This window comes from Homalodisca vitripennis, chromosome 2 (genome assembly GCF_021130785.1).
Source record: "Homalodisca vitripennis isolate AUS2020 chromosome 2, UT_GWSS_2.1, whole genome shotgun sequence".
In the NCBI taxonomy this organism is placed as follows: domain Eukaryota; kingdom Metazoa; phylum Arthropoda; class Insecta; order Hemiptera; family Cicadellidae; genus Homalodisca; species Homalodisca vitripennis.
Window position 1 is genome coordinate 64,548,014 of NC_060208.1, and position 22,537 is coordinate 64,570,550.

At 32.1% G+C, this 22,537-nt stretch overlaps 1 protein-coding gene across 1 annotated transcript in view; it reads left to right on the top strand.

The window, feature by feature from the left end:
• The first annotated feature begins 2,545 nt into the window (after positions 1-2,545).
• The window catches only part of LOC124354080 (nose resistant to fluoxetine protein 6-like), a 34,485-nt gene continuing 14,493 nt past the window's right edge, over positions 2,546-22,537 (top strand). Inside the window, exons 1-5 of the mRNA XM_046804283.1 lie at positions 2,546-2,781; positions 4,878-5,053; positions 16,707-16,897; positions 18,322-18,392; positions 19,329-19,519. Of these exons, the coding sequence (XP_046660239.1) occupies positions 2,556-2,781; positions 4,878-5,053; positions 16,707-16,897; positions 18,322-18,392; positions 19,329-19,519 (855 nt within the window). The 5' untranslated portion in view covers positions 2,546-2,555. The remainder of the gene's footprint in view (positions 2,782-4,877; positions 5,054-16,706; positions 16,898-18,321; positions 18,393-19,328; positions 19,520-22,537) is intronic.

The window sequence follows — 22,537 nt, forward strand, 5'->3', positions numbered from 1 at the left end:
AAATGGGATTTTGAGTAATATGGGAGTAATAAAATATGGTGTTCCACAAGGATCTGTTTTGGGAGCAATACTTTTCTAATTTATATTAACGATCTATGCTGTGCAAAATTTAATGGGAAAGTAACATCATTCGCCGACGATACAGCACTTTGCTATGTTGAACGGAATTGGAATGAAATAGAACTAAAAATGAATTCAGACTTAGAAGCGCTTCAATGGTGGTTTTTCAAAAAACAACATGGTACTTAGCTCTGCTAAAACTAGATTTATGAATTTTAGTTTAAGACGAGAGGTTATTTTTGAAAATAAAATTTTTTATAAATGCATTGATTGTATCAGTGGAGGCGGCAGTGTTCTACTGTTTGTGCTGAAGTAAAACCTGTGGACAATATAAAATACTTGGGAGTAGTATTGGACAGGGAACTAAAATTTAAGAATCATATCATGAATTTGAAATCAAAAATAAATAGTTACTTTAAGGTTATTTTATTTTTTACGAAATATATGCAGTAAAGAATTATTACGGGTTCTATATTTTTCACTAGGGCATAGTCGATTGGATTATGGAATAATTTGCTGGGAGGGACTTATCGTTCAAATATCAAACCAATCTACATGATTCAAAAACGTTTTATACGAATAATAGGAAAAAAGCTTAAAACTGAAAAATCTTTCCCAATTTTTTGCAATTTGAAAATCTTACCCCTGCAATATATGTTCGTATATAAAGTTTTAAAAATATTTTTCATTCGTAGCAGATGCTGCATAACTGATAAGGCTTTTAAGTCTAAACTAAGAAATGCAGCTAGTTTTACTGTACCCAAACCTTCCAATACATACTTCACAAAACATATTACTTTTTAGCACCAAGAATGTTTAATAAATTGCCAACTGAAATTCAAAATTTAAGAACAGCAACCTTTTTTGCTAATAAAGTTAGAATGTGGTTGTTTACTGTTGAAAATATTGAAGATAAGATGTTTAATATAGTTCAATAGAACATTCCTTTCATAACTAGTAGTATACTATCCTATTATGATTGCATAGAAACGCTTGAAAACCTTTTGCCATACAATTCAATTCTAACAATATTTACAAATTTAAATAACGTCAAAAAATATAAATTAACTTTGAAAGACATTTCCTGGGACTGAAGGGCTTATACAAAACTGCACTTGAACGATACATTTTCTTTTGAAATATCAGTATGTTAAAGTTTGGAAAATTATAATGTATGTGTGTATGTATGTGTATGTGTGTATATAATAATATATGTATATGTGTGTATGTATATGTATATATATATATATTTATACTCTGTTTTGCCATAATATTACAGGATTTCTAGTGGTGAAAGTACCTCCAAACAGGCACTGCCTTGGAGTACTCTAGTTCCGAATAAATAATAATAAATATCCAATATATTTTGTACAATACATGACCCAACATTCTGATTTAATTTTGTTATATTTAAATGTGTCAATCCATGAATTTCACAGTAATATTGTACTTTATATTTGTTGTGCATGTATGAATGTGAAGAGTGTATGTACTTTTATCCATGTTGGAATGAATGCGTTAAGTTTTAAGGATGTAAAGTTAGGCTTGGCACTTAGTTTAAGATACTTTTAGATTTCAATTATTGTGGTAATGGCAAATGTATTTTGTTACCTAAGTATATTATTATGGTTTTTATTATCCTGTATTTGTACAAAGAACTATGTAATGTATTTATTTGGAAAATAAATTATTATTATTATTATTATTATTATATACATACACACACACACGTATATAAATTTACGGCAAATATCCTAAATTTGTTAAAACATGCTTGTTTGATTTATCTGCTGATGATGGTGAATTAAAAACATACAAAAAGTATAAAAGTTTGTACAAAAATTCATGCCTTGACTTTATAAATATAGCGAAGGATAAACTTGAAGGGAATAGACGTAATTGACTTGACCTAATTGACCCCCACCCCCCCCCCCCCCCACCCCCCCCCCCCCCCACCCCCCCCCCCCCCCACCCCCCCCCCCCCCCACCCCCCCCCCCCCCCACCCCCCCCCCCCCCATATGATTAAGTCAGTCCAAGTTTAAAAAATAACTAAAAAATTAAGTTTTTTTAGCACCATATCAGTGTAGGTGTAAGTGTAGAATTTATAACTTTACTTCATTATTCCCATGTAGAATAAAAACTGCCACCGTTCTAGTTACCTTGGCAATCCATTCATTACTTGCCGCATAAAAAGTGGAAAATCGAGTATAGTGTTCAGGCCATTTTAGCGTCTAAGGGGAAAAGAAAAAAGTAAGAAACACACATATTGTCACTAGGAAATAAAGAAACTATCAGCAAGCGTCTTTACAGAGAATAGCGTCCAGGTGAGGATATCGCTGTAGAGGACAAGTTTCATCACTAATATTATAGAATTTCAGTCCTGGCAAATATTCCCATTGCCATTGATGCACAATTCTATTCCATGTATTAATTTGTAACGGTTCATGTTTAACGCAGTTAAATGTAATACAGTCATAGCATTTGGAATGTTCGTATGCTATCAGAGGGAGATATGGTCGACGACATGTTGCCCAGCTTCATGTCTCGGGTGAAGGTCATGCGCGAGGTGCTGCTACCCATGCCAGAAGACACGCTGAAGGAAGCCCTGTACCATGCTGGCAGTTACCTTATCCCCCTGGACTCAGAGACTGAGCTTTGCCGTAACCACAGCAACCTCATGTTTGAGAGCTACCTCAAATATGATTTGTGGGCGCTTAGGAGTAAGTTTAAGTGATAATGGTTTACTAAGTGTAATGTTATTTCATTGTTATTTATAGGTTTCTTTGATTTTCAATAATTTCGTAATGTATCTATACATTGTGCAAAGATTATATTTTCCCCTACCTTGTTTTAGCAAAGAATCAATTTATTCCTTTAAACAAAAATTAAATCAGGTATATGTAACTTCATATGAGGACAAGACTATTTTAATATGAATTAGCAATTACCCGAGGCTTTACATACAATTTCCTGTTCAATAAAGGGAACGTCAACTGCATATAGTTTTTAAATGATACACCAAACATTCCTGAGATAAGTGATTGCCAGAGAAAATTATTACAATTTCCTCATCCATTTTTGAATAATAGGTATTTTACCTCTAAGATCAGCTTTGGAGCCCTATTCAACTAATTTAGGCCAGTGTGAAGGGATTCCAAATTCAGAGTCCTTAGTTTTCTTTGTGAAAGCACCTAGTGTGGTGTAGCTCTATGGTAATTTTTAAAATAAACTAGGAATATTATAGGTACGTCTACTGATATTTTTAGTGTTCATGCAAAAATTTCTAGGCCTACCCATTATACGTCGTAGCATTTGCATCATATCATGGAGACATCCAAACTACCATATATATATATATATATATATATATATATATATATATTTATATTTGTATATATATATTTATATATAAACAATAAAGTTTGATCAAATGATATTATGGTAGAAACCAATGTTATTCCAAATGGAATATAATGTATATTTTCAGGCACATGTTTGCTTAAAAATGTATTTATTATTACATGGATATTATAGACATAGACCATAAACCGATTAGAAAATATAAAAATAAATAATATTTAGCTTAGTAGCAATTAATTCCACATAATTCTTATTTATATGTTATATATGCATATGCGAATGCTTTTGTGCGTAGTTTTGTTTTTGTACATTGGAATAATGTAAACCTCGTGTCAGGTAAGAAGAATGTGTATGTAGGAAAGGGCAAAAGTGATACACTACAGCTGTAGTCAATGCCAAGAGTTCTCTAGTGAGACAAAAAGTTATTCTGCCACTATTCTTGGAGCCAATTTTCCTTGCACATACAGTTATAATAAACAGTCCTTCTGGCTCAGCTGAAAGAAGTAGGTAGATTTTGTAAGAAATAAATAAAATATTATTAATTTTTTCTAATGGGATTTACTCATTAGAAGAAATATCTCTATATCTCGAAAATAGTTTGAGGTACAAAAAAATTTTGTAAAAAGTGTAGGAAATTTTATAGGCATTTTAGAAGAGTTTAAGATTTTACTCTGGGTTCATGAACAACGGAGTTGAAAGTTTTTTTAAATTTAAACGGCCGTCGTAAAGAAGGCCGTCGAGGTATTTAAAAGATCAATTTTTGTACCGAGTTTGAACTCGTTTCAATATTTATATAGCCAGTGTTTGGTGATAGAGAAGTACATATGTGACTTGTCTCAAAAACCTTGCAAGAGACAAAAAATGTGACATTTTTAGCAAATGTTATAAGCATTCCAGAAAACTCTTTGTTGTTTCCTCTAGATTCGTAAATCAAGGAGATTTGAATAAAAAAATTAAAAAAAAAAAACAGCCATTGAAACGAAACTTAGTCAACGAACTTAGCTGAGACTTTATAAGGTGTTGTTTAATAACATTTGTACCAAATTTCCACTTGTGTGGGCTTTTATGGGACAGTTATAGTTTCTGAAAGCCGCGATATATATAACATTTTGAACGGAGGGTGGCTTTGACCGTTAGGGATGCTACCATGATTGTAAATATGGTTTCGAATACAAAATCTACCTAATAGCTAACTTGTAGACCTCTACTACTGATCAATATATTCGTCATAAGCTCTCGTTGAATTTATTTAACTAATTCTTCGTTGCAAGAGTTTTCTACAATCTCAAATCTCTATACTGGTACTTATACTATATTAGTCTGTACTATATATCTTATAGAATATTACAAGATCAGTAAAAATTTGCTAACGATAAAAAATATCACTACTTTTTTGAATTTATACGTTTGAAATTTGACTTATATTTGATAAATTAATAACCTATTCCTGCTCAAGTGGTGGACGCTTCGTCCAAACTACCATCAGGGGTGCTGGACGGCCACATGATGGACATAGGCAGCTACGACCAGTGTCTGACAGCGGAAGCCCCAGAGAAGCTGTTCAGTGGGCAGATGTGCATTGTGGAAACTAAAGGGTTTATACCGGACGTCATTAACAAACTAAATCCCGAGGTAAAATTTATATGTCTTTAAAAAGGATTCATTATAACAATACATTTACTATAATTGCTCGTTTTGAGACATATCTAAACGATTAGTCATAATTATTATCAAATCATGAATTAATATGGATTTTAGTTTTATTTGTAAATGATCTTTGTAATAAATAATGTATTTCTTAATAATGTGGATCCTCATGAAGGAGCCAAGGTCACTTTTGGGTGGTAAACGGATAGAACTGGACATTAGAAGCTGTTTAGGAGCTTACCACAATAGGAATTGCTAATATATAAACAGGAAAGATTTGACAGGACAATTCTGTACTATTAGCATTTTATATTCTCCCAGTCGACACAGGCGATAAAATATTTTCAAAAATGTTAGAGATTCCTGTGAAAACTTTAATAATGAAACTCAACTTCTGAAACAAGTACAAAAATTAAATCCTTACATCGCATCGCGGAAGCTACGAAAATTATTAACAATAGAGCAAAGTAATGTACTACCGTTGTCTAGATACATATATAAAAAACAATTCCGAGATACCATATGTCTACCTATTACATTTGTATGTCGCACTTATGTCATAATAACTCATTTTTCATGTTAACATGCAACAGTATGGCTGGTACAAAACAGGCAACATTATTCGTACCTGGGTATTAATCCTTATCCAAATAAATCCTCCGTATTCAAGGCTATATCAGTACCTGTCAATTACTTTTTGAATTGTACCATTCCTAAGTTATATGCTATTCAAAAGTTATCATGAGTGTAATAATTATAAAAACCATCAATTACATCAACGATGTAATTTAAATAACGATTTAATGTTTTTCAGTCTTTGTTAATTCAGTAACCGCGCCCCGTTCGCTAGCTAGTCAGCACTATGCGACGTAGGCGTCACTGGGGTACTGAAGGGGAGCCAATGTAAAAAAATAAAGTGCCTCGCGAGTGCGGAATCAAATAATTTTCGCTTGAAAATATTTTAAATCGGCTTTAAATTTGTTTAGTAGGTATTTCAAACCAACAAAACAGTTCCTTGTAAAACTAACAAGAGTTCTTTTCAGAATTAAACCCATTTTTTATGTTGTTTTTATAAGTACTAACTGATAATAAATATATTTGATATACTTAAATATTGAAACGGCTTAGTGACTTAGTAGTTCTTATAATTTTTTTAATTACCTGTTTATACAAGTAATTCCTGTACATCAGTTAAGCAAGTAATTTAGTACAAAGGCACTTTACATAAAAAATTCCCAAAAGATCAAGATAACAACTTTCTAGAAATACTTCCCAGGCAAGGATATCAGTTCCAAGAATGATATCAGGAAGATTAAATTACATATTCATCTCAGATACGCTTTAAATCAAGATGCAAATGTTAACCCATCAAATATTGGTCAACGCGTAACCTTGCCATCTTCACTCTCGGGATCACCTTGTTATCTGCATGAAAAACCCAAGATGTGATGACTTATTTCCAAAATGATGGGAGACCAGACTGATTTGTTACTTTTACGTGTAACCCCGAATGGCCTAAAATTATGTCTTTCAACCGTCATGACATGATGTCAAGGGTATTAAATTTAAAGATGAATAAATGAATACAATTATTTACGAAAGATGAAATATTCGGTAAAGTGAAATGTTACATGGCAAGTGTGGAGTTGCAGGAGCGAGGTTACCACACTGTCATTTCGTGTTTTGGCTAGAAAGAAAAATCCTGCCAGACGAAATTGATGGTGTTACAGTTGCGGAACTGCCCAACCAACAAAACAAAGAAATATTGTAATTAAAAATGTGGTACATGGTCCATGCGGAGATCATAATTTAACAATACCTTGTATGAAAAATCGGTATCTGTGCAATACATTGTCCTCGACGTTTCGTTAACGATACTCAAACCAGAGAGGACGTCCAGTTTATCGACGTCGTAACGCTGAAAATGGGAAAAGGGCAGAGCTCTGCGCTAAATAACAGAGGAAGTAGGTTCAATGTAGATGAAGATGGATAGTACCTTATTCTCAACTATTGTGTTTAACGACTCACGTGTTTAAAGATATTTAACACTCACATAAATGTTGAACACTGCTACACAGTTCTTGCCATTAAATATATTTGTAAATATATCATTAAATGACCAGTCAGAAACTAAAATGATAAAGTTGAAAACTACGCGAATGGTTGGGACATAAGTAAATCCGAAGTTGTTTGGCGAATATTAGAATTTCCCATCGTACAGTATTGGAGTTTGCCGGCCGCTTAGAAAACGGTCAATGGGTGTACTTTACCGTAGAGACTGCTGAAAAAGTAGCCCAGAACTTACGTGAAACGACTTTTCTGACATTATTTGAGCTATGAAATAAAGATGAATTTGCTTCTATATCACGAAGTTCCACAATAATACACATGGGTCAATAATAAATTCACAAGAAGGAGGCGTGGTAAGAACGTAGTTGGCCATCCAGACATAAACAAATCTCGCTTTAGGAAGAATTTACGGTGTCTAATCCTTCTAAACCAGAGTTTTTATTTTAGGATGTTGCTACATCGCGTACGCGGTCTAACCTCATTCGAGTACTTAGAAAACCTTTAACTGAGTTCTTAAAGTAACCTACAAAGCAGTTTTCCATGACAGATGTTTGCTACAAGCCATGAGCACTGAGAAAATACTCTGAGAGAAGCTTTCGCAATGGCCAGTACAACTGAGACAGTTATTTGTAATCATACTTTTATTTTGTCTGCCATCGAAACTATTAAAATTAAGGGGCAATTTAAAATCCGATTTATGTGAAGATATTAAACACAGAATCAGTCAGCAAAATCAAGACTTTGCCTTGCCATACAGTGAGGACATATATCGAAGGTTTTACAAAAATAAAAATAAATTATTGAAATTAAATGATGAAAGCCTAAGTGATTTTTGGATTACCTTCTTCAAATCGTACAGAAACCAATACTACAGATACAATGGAATATTAATAATGTAAATAATTTGACGGCTTTTGTAAATAAAAAACTACCAAAAATAGTCCCAGATCAAAGATATGCTTTATCGAATATAGTCGATAGCGTGAATAATAACAAGAAACTTTTTTGATGTGCCAGGTAGCACCTGAAAGACGTTTCTCTCAAATTTGATACTTGCCAAGATAAGTCAATTGGGGAGATAGCGATAGCAGTTGATTTTTGATGGGCCGTGAAGAATTATAAACCACTAAGGTAAAGAGAAGATTATAACGTATTATAGCGTACATTGTAATTGTAAACAAGAATGCTATAATTATACTGATATGATTCATTCCAAGAGTATATGCTAGGAATTGCAGATTATCTTCTGTCCTTCAACCTTGGGCGTTGTTGGCTCAGCGGCTTCCATGCAGTGGGCATTATTGGACAATAATTGTATTGTTCAAGACAGCAAAGAGTTGCATTTATTGTCCTCATTGTCAACACATCTTTTGTCCTCACCACCAATAAAGTTAATTTGGCTTACTCTTATTTGTATATCTAAAAGGTTATCTTGTTGAACGTTGGTCATACATCATAAAACCACTTGTCCTATACATCATATTAATACATCATATTACAAGTACAAAACGCGTTTTCCAATTACGTCGTATTAAAAAGTTAACTTCACATTTCTATGAAGTAGGCTTGTTGAGTGTTTTTGACGCTGATGTTTTAAAGCAATGTAAATTCAAAGATTTTACTAAAAGTTGTTGGCAGTTTTGTGATGGTATTTGTTTTATAGAAAAATGTGAGGCTGATCTCCCTTTTCAGCCTTATTCTGCCTGTAATTGGGAAGTAATTTGAAATCAATAAGTTTGGAAGATAGTACATTATAATTTTGTGTCCTTGGATGTTATTTGTTCACTCATGTCATTGCGTACTGTGGAAAATTCTACTGTACTACTGTTTATCTAATCAATTTTATAGTCTATAAAGATATAATTGTGAAATACAACGCAAAAATTGAGCTTAGTTAGATAAAAGTTTTCATAGAATAACATTAAAAATATCGCCTTAAAAATACATGGTGTAGACAAGTAGGAAAGGGTCTAATATTCTATAATGAATTGTAATTTTTACAAGATAGGGGTTCGCCACACCACTTGTCTAGTGCCTTTGCTAAGGTTTCATGCGAAATTTCAAGACTATTGCTCTTTCAATTAGGCTACGTGTATTACTATGTTATATGATACAATGTGTATATGGTTGTTCTCAGTTTGTTTCTAATTTTATTCTCAGTTTCTATATGTTTCTCAGTTTTATTCTTCAATTTTCTCGTTGCCATCTTGGTTACCAATAACACAATGTAAAATGTTTAGATAACGCTCAGTCAAATCCCATGGAGTGAAATGCACCATATTCGAACTCGATGTTGCATATATAGAAATGAAACTTCATGAAACCGTGCCAAGTATTTAGATCAGTTTGTTTTCGTACGGACAAACAGACTGACATACATTCTCAAGCCCCTCTAGTAAACGCTTTTTTAACGCTCAGCTAATAAAGTTAATAATACAATTGTAAATTAAATCTTATAAAAAAGGAATTATACCCAAAGTAAATAAAAATATCTTCTTATACCATTGAATAAATTTCAACAAATACCTGTGACATTTTAACAATTCTAGGCACAATCGCCGTGCATTTACAACTCCTAAGGACCTTTGAATTAAACAGTTGCAATTTGTATGATAGAATGTGCAGATAATGCACTCTGTTAACAATACTTCACAGGAAGCTTCTCTAGCTTTGATGCGCGGAGTTTATTTACACACATTAATTATTGACCATTTGAAGGTTAACAGGAAGATAGAATTATTATGAAATACTAATTGACTTGGGGTTAATTTTCCTTGGATAGTTTCCTTGGTAAGTGTAAATAACACATTGATAGATACTAAAGTCTGATTTTCTGCTCGCGGATATACTTATTCTAAAGAGATAGTGCTATCTATGACCCTGACGGTTTTTTCAATTATAGCATTATCTAATACTTTTAATTTAAATGCAATATAGATTTAAATATAGTGACTATTAAATAAGGTCATTGTAATTTACTCTGATTTGAGTATTTTTTTGTGACATAGTTGACAACTAAGGTGGGTTCTATAACAGACTCTTAATTTATAGCCAAAGTTTGATGGTACCTTTGCTTGATATGTGCATTACAGTACTGACCAACAATTGCACACTTAATATTTCCTAAAAGGTACAGTTAAAAGTATCTATTTTTAAACCCTATAAGGTTTTGGCTGGATTAACTTTGTGCTCAACAGCGATTCCTGAAAAGTATTGAACTATAAAATTTTACTATTATCAAGCTTACTCTTTGCTTTCAACACAATAAATTTACTAATTTATAATGCTATTTTAATTAATTAAAAATACGGTTGTCTACTATAAAACAATGTTTACTATATTATAATCATCTATAAAATATGGCTAACTATATCATGACGCTGGAAATATCTTAGACTGGAAGTCAACGTTTTATGACCGGAGAAAAAGTTTCTTGATCGAGTCAATACTATAAAAAACAACTGTAGCACCGAAAGTACATTAAAAAAGAAGTAAATCCAAGCGGCTAAAGTAGACACTTATAACTGAAGTAGACTTCTCAGTCAAACATATGTACATAATACTTTCTTCATCGAGACCAGAAGGCAAATTCAACTATGGCACTGAAAATGTCTTAGACCGGAGTTAGAGTACAGGGTCTGGAAATAACCCTTTGTTTACCAAAGTGGGTTTGTAAGAACTGTACTTAGGTAACTATGATCGAGGCAACAAGGCAAACTCAGATGTGGCGTCGGTAATATATTTCATTCGAACCAGAAATGCTCCTATACGCACAAAACCTGATATAAGAGACAGTCCCTTAACGCCTGATCGTCTTAACTATGAACAGTGCAACAATACTTATCTGATGTATGCTTTATTTATTGTCAAGCAATGTGCATGGCTAAAGACAAAGCGTACGAAAGCGCAAAAACTAACAGGTAAAAGCTAGTTATATATAAATATATACAAATTTAAACCAAATTAATTTAAGGGTGAAACTATATTTGATATTATAAAAAACAAGTTCTTAAAATCATACAGCCACTATCCTGTGATTCTGTACGCAAAATTCTGTTTAATTAATTAATAACATGCCGCTAATGCGAGGCAGTATTTCCTTTTCACTTTGATTCTAATGTCCGGCATTACCAAGCCTTGTCGTGATCACTTGTTGTGCCGCATATATAATCAAGGACATATCTCTCTCTCTCTAATCAGCAACGGACATTACAAAAACTCTTACAATTCCAAGCAGTACAAATACCATGGTCTTCTAGTAAATTATAAGCACCTAGTGAAACTAGAGAGTATTCAAACAACTAGTTAGTACTTGTGTCTCTAATTAGCTTGAAATCACTGTTAGATCGCCACAGCCTCCTGCATGCATTTTCTTAGATTCGCAGTTGGATACCTGGTCGTTTTAAACAGAATTATCATAAAATTTACATTTAATTGAATCCTTTAAAACATTTTTTTTGAGTTTTCATTTTAGACTGCAGTCATGTTGTATATATTGTTTGACATTTTGATTTATAAAAAATGAAACTACGCACATCGATATATAGTATTTAAAAACTGTTGTGCCATGAAAGCCTTCCCACTATCGGGAGGTTAGCTCGTAAGTAGTACAGACAATATTTAATGTGAGCATACGTTAAGCTACATATATTTAGCTAACGTGGTTACAGTCATACAACATTAAACTTTTACAGTTCGTACAAATTATTTATGTACTATTATGAATTATTAAAACTATAAAAAAGAACTAAACAATGAATTTAGTGCAATAATAGAGGTACGAACATTTTTTTACGGTTTTGCTAAAAAATGTTTGTACATCTTTTGGAGATGAGGATTTTAGAGGTAACAAAGCATTGTGTAAGGAAACTCCACTTTCGTGTCACATTATTATTGTCCTTACGTTTGTATGAAGCAAGATTTTCTTTGAATAGTATTTTATTTTTATTCAGGGTTACCAAAATAAATATACAGGGTCTAATTAGCGCGATTTAAAATCTTCAGATAGTTTATTCTATCGTAAAGATGAGTCTTTTCTCAAAATGAGCATGTGTCCACAAATATTTATTTTCGAAACACCAGAGCCGCAGCAAATTGAGTACTCAAAATATTTTCCGCATAAAAAAACTCTTTTATTTATCTTTATTAAATTTATTTATTTATTCACTTAACTATATATAAGCAGTTTATTGTAATTAGTTATATATGTAATAAAAAAGTAAGGATAAAAGTAAAGTCAATTAGCATAACGTTACTAACAATATTTTAGTAGGTATATAAGCGTAGATTGTACATAATAACCAATTATACACTAAGAATTAAATTTACTACAAAGATCTATCCAGATTATGTCCAATATTATTTGTATTACTCCACTCTTTAATATAGTTCAAGTACTCCTGAAAGTGACTAGCATCCTGTATGTCAGCGATCTTTCGAACACTTTTTAATTATCTGCATACAGTAAATAATTGACATGCTTTATCAACATAGAAATATTGTCTAAATAATAAGTTGAATAACCAAGGTAAATACTGGATATTCCATACTCATTAGACTTATACCCATTATATAATAAATATTAATGTTTATTGTAACAGTTATCAGTTGTAATAAAATCAATAAAAACACTTCATCACTTTCCGTACAGTAGTAAATTTAAGGAAAACACAATATCGGTTATTAGAAATATAATTATTGCTATATAAATAGGTAGAGTTCTTACATCTTTATACTTGAAACATTTCTGCATGTGTGGAAATAATTGCGATTGGTTGGTGAATTTAAATATAGCCTACTCTGAATGCCAGATATATGCAACTTCTTGTGAAGCTGTAATATTTGTAAGGAACAAGATGAAAAAAAGGAAAGACCAAGTCTTGGTCTTCAATATTTTATGACTGATGATAAACAGTTTTTATTTATGTAACGTACCTGGAGCAGAGGCGGTATAACTGGTTGATCCTGGCCACCTTGAGGGATGAGGTAGAGGCGAGGGGCGAAGGTCGACCAGAGATAATCTGAAAACGCCTCTACTGTATTACTAAAATAGACCACCTCAGCGCGATCATGGACGCATAATTCTTCATTCAATTCTTCTTTTGAGGTTTTGATTAAGTACCAAACAGTGATGGAAAACTAGTTTTATTTTTTTTAGATATTCATCTGGTGTGTTCCGTAAGCACTTATAACTTTCATAGAATTCTAAATTTATCATAACAACTTTCACTTTGAGTCCTTTTATATTCTTAAACACGATGAATTTATATTATATTTTTTAATAATTGCATTCTTCCTAAACCACTGTGGTTATTTTGCCTAGTTTTAATTTCGAACAATGTTGGTCCAAAACATATATGAGGTCGTAAAATACATTATTAAGTACTTGTTGTTGGTTTTCATAAATATACACTCCCAGTTTTTTATGAACGAGCTCCCAATAATCTGACATATTTTTATTAAACGTTTTGAATACATAGCCGTTGTGTGACACTAGATACTAAACCTGCGTAAAGAATTCATGTTATTGTACAATATTTCATCCGTCACTTAAAACATTATCTCTTTAAAGTTACAAATGCATTGAAATCGTTAAAGATTGAGGAGGTTTGAGAAGTACTGTAAGCTTCCTCAAATATTATTAATAGACTGATTCTCTAATTCACCAATTTAGATTGATCTCCAATATAATGAAATATGCAAATTCAACTTTGCACCCCATATGACTTTTGAAACAATATACTAGTTTTATGACAGCAGCAATGTAATTGACATATAACAACCCAAAAAAATTACAACTGCAGGTTATATATTAGCAATGATTGACGGCCACAATAGTATATTATAGCTAGGGGGGTCACGACTATCCGTTAGGGGTGAAAGGATCAAGCCTATTTATCACAATCGACATTTTAGATAAGACGGATCGCCACTAAAAACTTGATACCACGTGGTATTGATAACAGACTAATCAAGGTAAGCAGCATACCCAACAGTGTTCGCTTAGAATGCACTCAATTCCTAACTGAACTAAACAATTATCGTAATAGTTTATACGTCGTTATTCTTAGTCATGTAGAAAATATTACGAAATAACACATTTATTTGTTAAATCCTAATTAATAACATTCTGACGCTTCACGGAGACATCGCTACGGCCAGCAACACAGTCTGGCTTCACTTGTGACATGTATTTAATCAGACAGTGTGTTTTTCATGCTAAATTAATGCATAAACCAATTATAAACAAGTGTAACGGTACTATCATCACCTTCTGGAGTAATAAATACCGTACGACATTAAAAAACCTAAAGAAATGGACTGTCACCTAAAGTTAAAATAATTATTAAGAGATACCTAACGAACTGCATGAAGGCCTGACAGGAGAGCATGAACCCAAGCGACGGCACTGTCCAGGAATTAAGAGCACAAAATGTCTCTCGCGAACTCCTATAATAACGATATGCTATTATCCATTCAAGCCTTCCATCGTCAATATCAAACTTTGAACAAAGAATTATAGAAAGTTTTAGTTAATAACTTTCTGTTTTTGAAACGAATTTCTATTAATACATCGGACGGAATTACAAAAATAAATAAATTCTTACGTTTTATTTAGGATAGTCGGAAAATTGGAATAACCATATTCGAATCACATTCCTAGTGTAGATACGTATAATATGGTAATCTTTAAGCCAGTACAATCTGTTGCCCGATAATTGGCACAATATCACCAACAGTTAACCGTAATTTTTATATTCAAAATATTCGACAGAGAGGACAGTATATTTAATAATGTATTAAAATAACCCAACACTTATAATTTTTATTTACAATTAAAATACTAATAGTGTAGATTAAGTGTGCTATAACTTTAGGAAATGCTCTTGTTTCAAATGTAAAACAGGTTTTGCCTGTCACATTAATTGTAAAAGCTTATCGTTTTAACATATGTATGTTCTAATTGTGGAATACTAAGAAACATAAAAATGTTGTAATTGCCTAATTTTTGTTGTCACTCAGTTAGATAGTTAATTCAAATACCCGACAAAGTGAAACTTGTTGTACGGTACGTTTCTTTTAGATCATATTTGAAATTGTTTATAACTGCTATATATGTCATAAACAAACATAGTTATCAGTTTTTGAGCTGAAATATTTGATACTGGCAATGGTGTACAACGACAAAATTTAAACAAGGCACTGCCGGGCTCTTAATAATTTAATTAAGTATGTTATGACTTTTTATTGACGTGACAACGTCTTAAATTAGGTTGCGGCTCGGAGTCACTCATGAAAAAGTGTAACGCCCCGGTAACGTTACGATGCCCGTCCAGTGGGTCCGCCGCACGAGATCCGCACGGGATAAAGCAGATAACTGTGGGTCCGCCGCACGGGATAAAGCAGATAACTATGTTTATTCGTGAAAATGTGGAGTGCTTAGATTCGTCATTTACAACAACTACAACAATAAAGGTAAATAATTGTACACTGATATTTCATTATCGTAAACTATGATTGATTGATTAATTGTTAGATTGACACAAAAGTTGAGAAACTGAGTTTATAGGTTATGTCATACTATTGACAAATGTTGATAGTGTTAAGTAAATTATTAGTTTAAATCACTCTGCAATCAATCGTAATTCAGTCGATTGAGAAGAAACAGCGCGTATTGCTAGTCAAACATTTAAAATAACAAATTATAACCTCTAACCTGTCATAACAGTGCGACCAAACAAACGAACTAAACCGACCAATCACCACGCGCGGAGTTAGAATTTAACTGTGTTTAGCAAGAATTTCAAATTCCAATTTTAGTAAATGTTTTATTCAACTTTACCATTTACAATAACAAATTTTAATTAATTTCAAATTATGTACAATGTTTTAGTAAACAAAATATATTTCTATAGTTAAAATTTGTGCAATTCTTATTTTCATTCAATTCCTTGTTCCTATTGTGCAATTTAATAATATTCATATCAATAAATATTCTACCGAGAAAAAGACGTTGTCACGTAAAAATCTTCGCCCGTAAAAACCGACTTTACAGGCAACCATAATGTTTTTTTAATTAAAAAACCCCATTATCGCAACTTAATAAAACATTCCTAAAATTTTACCTTAACACATGAGACTATTTTTGAGGTACCTATTTTAAAGTGTGAAAAAATGACCGCTTTAGTTACGCCCAGAACACTCTATTTTGGTTTTTCAAACTGGATTTTATTAACAGCAGACCAGAAGGAGACGAGGTGATTAAACATTCTTAACACACACACACACACACACACACACACACACACACACACACACACACACACACACACACGCGCGCACGCACGCACGCACGCACGCACGCACACGCACACACATGTAACCAGTAGTTCTGATTACAGACGTTTATAAAACATAGGAGGTGTCATTATATTCTATTACTTCTGAGTTATTGCATGAACTTTCAAATAAGTAGTAGTTATATTCATCTCGCTGTGTATGTTTAATTTTAATTCAACATTTTTTATACCCTTTTAAACTGTATATGAATAAAACAAATCTGTTTCAGAAACCTTTTCTGAAGACTTTCCGGGTGGATCTGTTATTTTCGGTCTGTGTACCTTCTTCCTGCACAGCTCAAGACGTCAAGAGTCACATTGATATAGCTCTTAACTCTGTGAACGCTTCTTCCTTCGTATCGGAAAGCAATTGTTCCTCTAATGTCTCCTCGCCTCTGAAGATGAAGGAATGGATAGCCATGTGAGTAGACTTTACTTGATAGCCTTGAGGATAAATTCAGTTTTATAAAACAGGGATATTGAATGTCTTTAACTTACATTATTTGGTGAGTATATAAAAGTATTTTACACAGTTTGGTAGTACTGACCGAAGTGAAAATATCAATCTTTTTTGTGAGTAAGAAAACGTATATTACAAATTATATAGTTTGGAGATTTAATAATGTGGTGTGCCAATAACTTGTATGTTTTAATTTTCCGCTTTGTTTAACAAGGTCCCAAAACAACTCAAACGTAATTATTGTACTAATAGATTTAGTTAAGATACACTGGTAATAATCAATTTACCTTACACAAAGAAAGAATTTTTCATGGTATCTAATTTAAAATAATTAACGCCCCAGATAACGTCGCCCGAAGTTATTCAAAATATCACACAATTAGCGAACGAAGACTTCCGGTGTAATAAGTCTTTGGCCGAATCTGCCGACATCGGTTACAAAGAATTACATATAATTGAATTACCTTATTAAAATAAAGAGGACTGAACCTACTTAAGGCCCGGCGTTGTCGTTGAAATTGCTTTAATAAAGACGTAACTTTAACTAGCCACTATACAATGATGGAACAGTAGTAAATGTTCCAATTAAGCGTGAAATAGAATAATAGAATTTCATATACCTTGCATAAAGACATAAAATACTAGAAGTAGAAGACGCTGTCCCGACGTTGTTTTGTGTCTTCAGACACAGGTAGACTGCAGAATCCAGCTGTCAGTGCGTTCAACACACTGTTATCAGATTGAAGATTGATAACTTTGCTCTTTCTTCGAGCACCATCCGGGCCACCTTAGGGGACTAATCTCAACTAATAGCTTGAAAATTGTACTTTATGAAGCTCTACATGCGTTTAGATCTCTTTAGTGCACAGCTACAAACTACATTCCTCAAGCGAGATTCTTCTTCCATTCTTGTTCTAACATTCTACAACTGTATTTCTAAAAAAATGATATAATCTAAAAATAGTCCTGGTCTCATGTATGAATTTGATTTCATTGAAATTACTAAAAACCATAACAATATTATGTTTTTGGTTTTATCAAGGTCATTGGCAGTTTTAAAAAGGTACCAAGGTGTAGATGTATACAGAGTCCATTGAAAGTACAGTATTAAAGTCGCATTCTATAGGCAAGCGTTGTTACATGAGGACGACGAAGCATGTCAGCACGATCTGTTTAATAAACATTAATACGCCTTTCCTGGAAATTTATTGTTTTAGTATTTAGTTTAAACTTAAATGCAGTCTTATAAAAAATAACGTTATAACATTAAAACTAAAAAACTAAATTTGATACTTAAACTTAACTATCTTGCCTCTAAAAAAAGACTTTTAATAAATACATACCAGAAATATCATGTAAAATTTAGATATGGTGTTATTTTCCAGATTTTTGATTGGTCTTATCGTCGTACTTGTAATCCTGAGCACTGTGTATGAGAACTCCTGCTTGGAATCTGGTAAGAACAAACTTTCATAATTCTTTTCATCATGCCTCATTCTTTATATAATGATAATTTTTCACTATAATCTTTATGATGTTGAATTAAAGGATACTAAGATTTGTATTAAAGAGGAGTTTAAGTTAGAGATGTGGCCTCAAAAAGTGTTTGATAAATAAATAAATATATATACAATAACAAACCTTTTTAACACTTTTGATCTTTTTTTATTTCGTACAATGTACATTCCAAAATGTACCTGAAAATGAATTCCTAGAATTTGAAATGTACATTGCACGAAATAAAAAAAGATCAGAAAGTGTTAAAACGGAGTTTAAGTTTTTAAAATATATTATGTAATATTTCAAGACTTTGGCAGAACTGATTTATAGTACATTTTATAATTAAAGCATGAAAAGATAATAGGATTTAGGATATATTCAACATTCTATACTACTTAAATATATCAATACGTTTATTCATTTGATTGATCTGAAAAATGGGATAGATTTTAATGCTCAAAATGCAATGTACGAAATACTATTATTATTACAAATCATCCATCATTAAGAACTATGAACATTAGTGCGTTTTATAAGTTTTAATTTTGAACAATCTTTATAAAATGTTATTTATTGATTTAATTTAGTTTTATATTTTCATTTATTTCGTCCTATCTTTTTCGTACTTTATCTGTTTCAGACATAAATAGTTATTTTTTCAATTATACTTTAGCTTTCAATACAAAATTGCTTTCTCTCTGATGGACAAGAAAATTTCTCGATAATTCCATCCTTACATCATCATCTTCATTATCTCTGCTCCTCCACCCGTAATCTCAAAATAATTTCGAATATTGTTAATATCACTCTGTTTTAACATACTCTATATTTACCAATTATATATCTTTTCCACACAGCTCTATTAATTGCCTTCATGGCATTAAAATTCCAGAAAAGAATAACCTCCTATGTGCCTTCTCTCTGGAGACAAACGTTCGCCAAATGCTCTCCACTCAGACCACCCCCGCAGCCCTAACCTGCCTTAATGGTCTCCGAGTTATTGCCATGATATGGGTGATTTTAGGCCACAGGATGCTTCAGATGATAAGCTTTCCTAGTATTCGGCCCAAGACCATCATTGAGGTTAGTGAGAGTTTCCTACTGACATAAAAAAAGTTTAATGCTTTCACAAAGTTTAAAAAGCATAACATGTGCATCTCATAGAAAATTAATTACAACTCAAAGATTGGCAGATTGCATAGTTCACGCCTGATATAACAACTTACCTCAGTCCATACTTAATAAGGAAAATTGTAGACAAATTAAAAAATATGGTGTATGAGCGGTTACTGCAGTTTTTGTACGATCAGATGCAGTTTTCTTCCAACATAACACTAAATTTAATAATCGTAAGCATGAGAACAACTAAGTCTACTATTATTATTTTAATACTGTTTATCATAAACCTTGATATTATATTTGCGTTTATTGGTTGTTGGCATTTTTTAGTTTTATTGCCTTCTTAACTGGTTAGAATTCTCTATTTGTTGTTTGATATTATTAATGTTGTCTGTGTTTCTCTTTTAAAGTTTTTTTTAGTTGATTCTTTCAACTATGGGTTAGAAGAGTGTCAACGAAGTATATTGTGCATTTTTAAAATGGAAGAAATAATTATGATAGGGCTACTAAAGTATTACTCAGTGATTGTGATTATGGTAGTAGGTTGGGTTGCCTGGTTGCTATTGAATAAAGAACTGGATGTTATTGGAGTTATTAGTTGTGAATGTTTGATTTGGTTCCATTCAGACGAACATGACTCCAGATTTCATGAGTCAAGTCTGCGACATCAGATTTCAGATGCTGCACGTAAGAGGACGGTGTACTGGAGCTAAATTCAACATTCACTTCTAATCAATCCTTCTTACCATAGCTGGTTTATGTGTAATTATTAGTTGCTTTAAGTATTAGGTTTTATTACACTCTATTTTGTATTATGGGTGTCTCTGAAGTTGAAACAATGCCAATAGTTCGTTTTAAGCCCCTTGGTCGACGACTTTCTTTGGATCCATTGTAAAAAAACCAATTTTTTTGTACCTGCACTCCTGTTTTTGTTCCATATAAAAGTAGATGCTTTAAATTTTTGACAGGAAAATTAATTAGAGTCGTAACTTAGTATCTTTATAATTTATGTCGCCTTGCGTTATTTTCTATTACGAAACATTATGTCAGTTATGTGCAGTTTGATGGATTACACGAATGTCTTTGATGACTCGGTTCTGCGTTACACACAACAAGAGGCAGGATGAACCGTTATTTACCCATAATCACATTCCCGGCAACTATGTAACTGGTGGACCACCTTGAAAATCAGCTGTACTATCTACTACGATACTGACAACTACGGTAATTACCAAGTGAAAAACTGTTTGTTTTCCTAGTTAAGTGTATTTCTACTAGTTTGTTGTTAGTCCTTCTTTTCCGCGTTGATAAAATTGAAGCAGATCTTTTCCCTCGTGGACTTGGAGCAGATATGCATAAAACGATACTTTATTGTTAATAAACTATTATCTTTCATTGGAAAATTTTTAAACGTGTTATATTTTAAAATTATTTCTTATAAGAGATTTATGATATGTATGACAGGAATTTCCAGTATTTCCACTAAGGAAGTTCGAAAATTTGTTAATTTCGAAATATAATGCTAAATGGAACATTGTTTTCATGCTTAATTATTGTCTTCAGCTTGAAATTTAATATTTTCATCTTGCTTTGATTTAGAATATTACAGACTTTCTCAAGATTTTTTCCTGGTAAGAACACGCCTTGATTCCTTCCAATACCTTGCTACTAAATATTTTAATCAAATACCAATTTCTTTTAGGATTTGCAATTCATTTAAAACAAATTGTGCTAAATTGTTCAACTGGCTTTTGTTGCAGGAAGATGTTAAGTTTTTAAATTATGTCCTCAGATAAAATGTAGTTCAGTTAGTTTAACTTGAATTTGTATATTTACATATTATTATATTTTATATATTTGTTATTACATTATTTATTTGTTACATTTGTTAAATGATATATTGTCGATTTGGTACAGTTATTGTTAAAATGTTATTGTTATTGTTGAAATTTTATTGTTAAGATTTTATTATTGTCATTGATGTGTTACTAGTAGTTTAATTGCTGTTATTCTGTGTTGAGTTATTAATATAATGAATACAGACATATATATATTGTATATGATCTACAATAAAATGAGTTAGTGCACTCAGTAACAAGAGGGAAGGAAAAGTTAGAATTGGATTAGCTTACCCAGATAGAGGTTAGTTACACACAAAACAATACTTGTATCACTTGTATTAATTACCACACAATCAGAACTATTAGTTTTCACAACACAGCCGCTTGTGGCAGTTTCAACAAAATATAGGAAAACACAATGTGGATAGGATAGTAAATTGTAAATGGATAGTTTAGTATGTATTTCTGATGAATTGTGTCACTGAGTATCCGGAGAATGATGCCGGCTAATGCATGACTGAGTCCGGCACAGTTTGGACAAACCTCTGTCAGAGAGCAAAACTGAACTTTGCTGTCTGAACAGGTTAGGCAACCAATAAAAATAAAGTCACTGTTGGCCGGCGTTATTCAACAATGTTTGGATATTCATACAAACCTATCAGCTCTGGTTCACGCCGATAGTATTAAAAAAATAAATAAAATAAAAAGAAAACTACCACAATTGGAGGCTCAATTTTAAATAAGTATTTAAGTTGCTGGACTCTACATTAAGTGTCTTAATATTATTATTTAAATTATATCACTGGCCACACTACTGGTAACAGTGGTCAGTAAATTCCGAAAAAGTTATTGTGAATTATACTTTGTAAATTATAGATGGAATAAAATTATTATTATTATTATTAGTTATGATGTCGGTTTAAAATTACTTTGAATGCATGGTTTTATTCCTTACATGCCGTAATAGCTATGATTTTTTAAAGTTTTTATTGTTTTGAATACATTATTGATTGTTTGCGAGTCTGTAACAATTTTAGTTATTTTGTTCTTCCTTTTAGGTATATTTTACAAGTTATAATGGGTTTAAATCTTCTACATATAAATGGACCATTTATACATCCGCATTATATATAGAATCCGC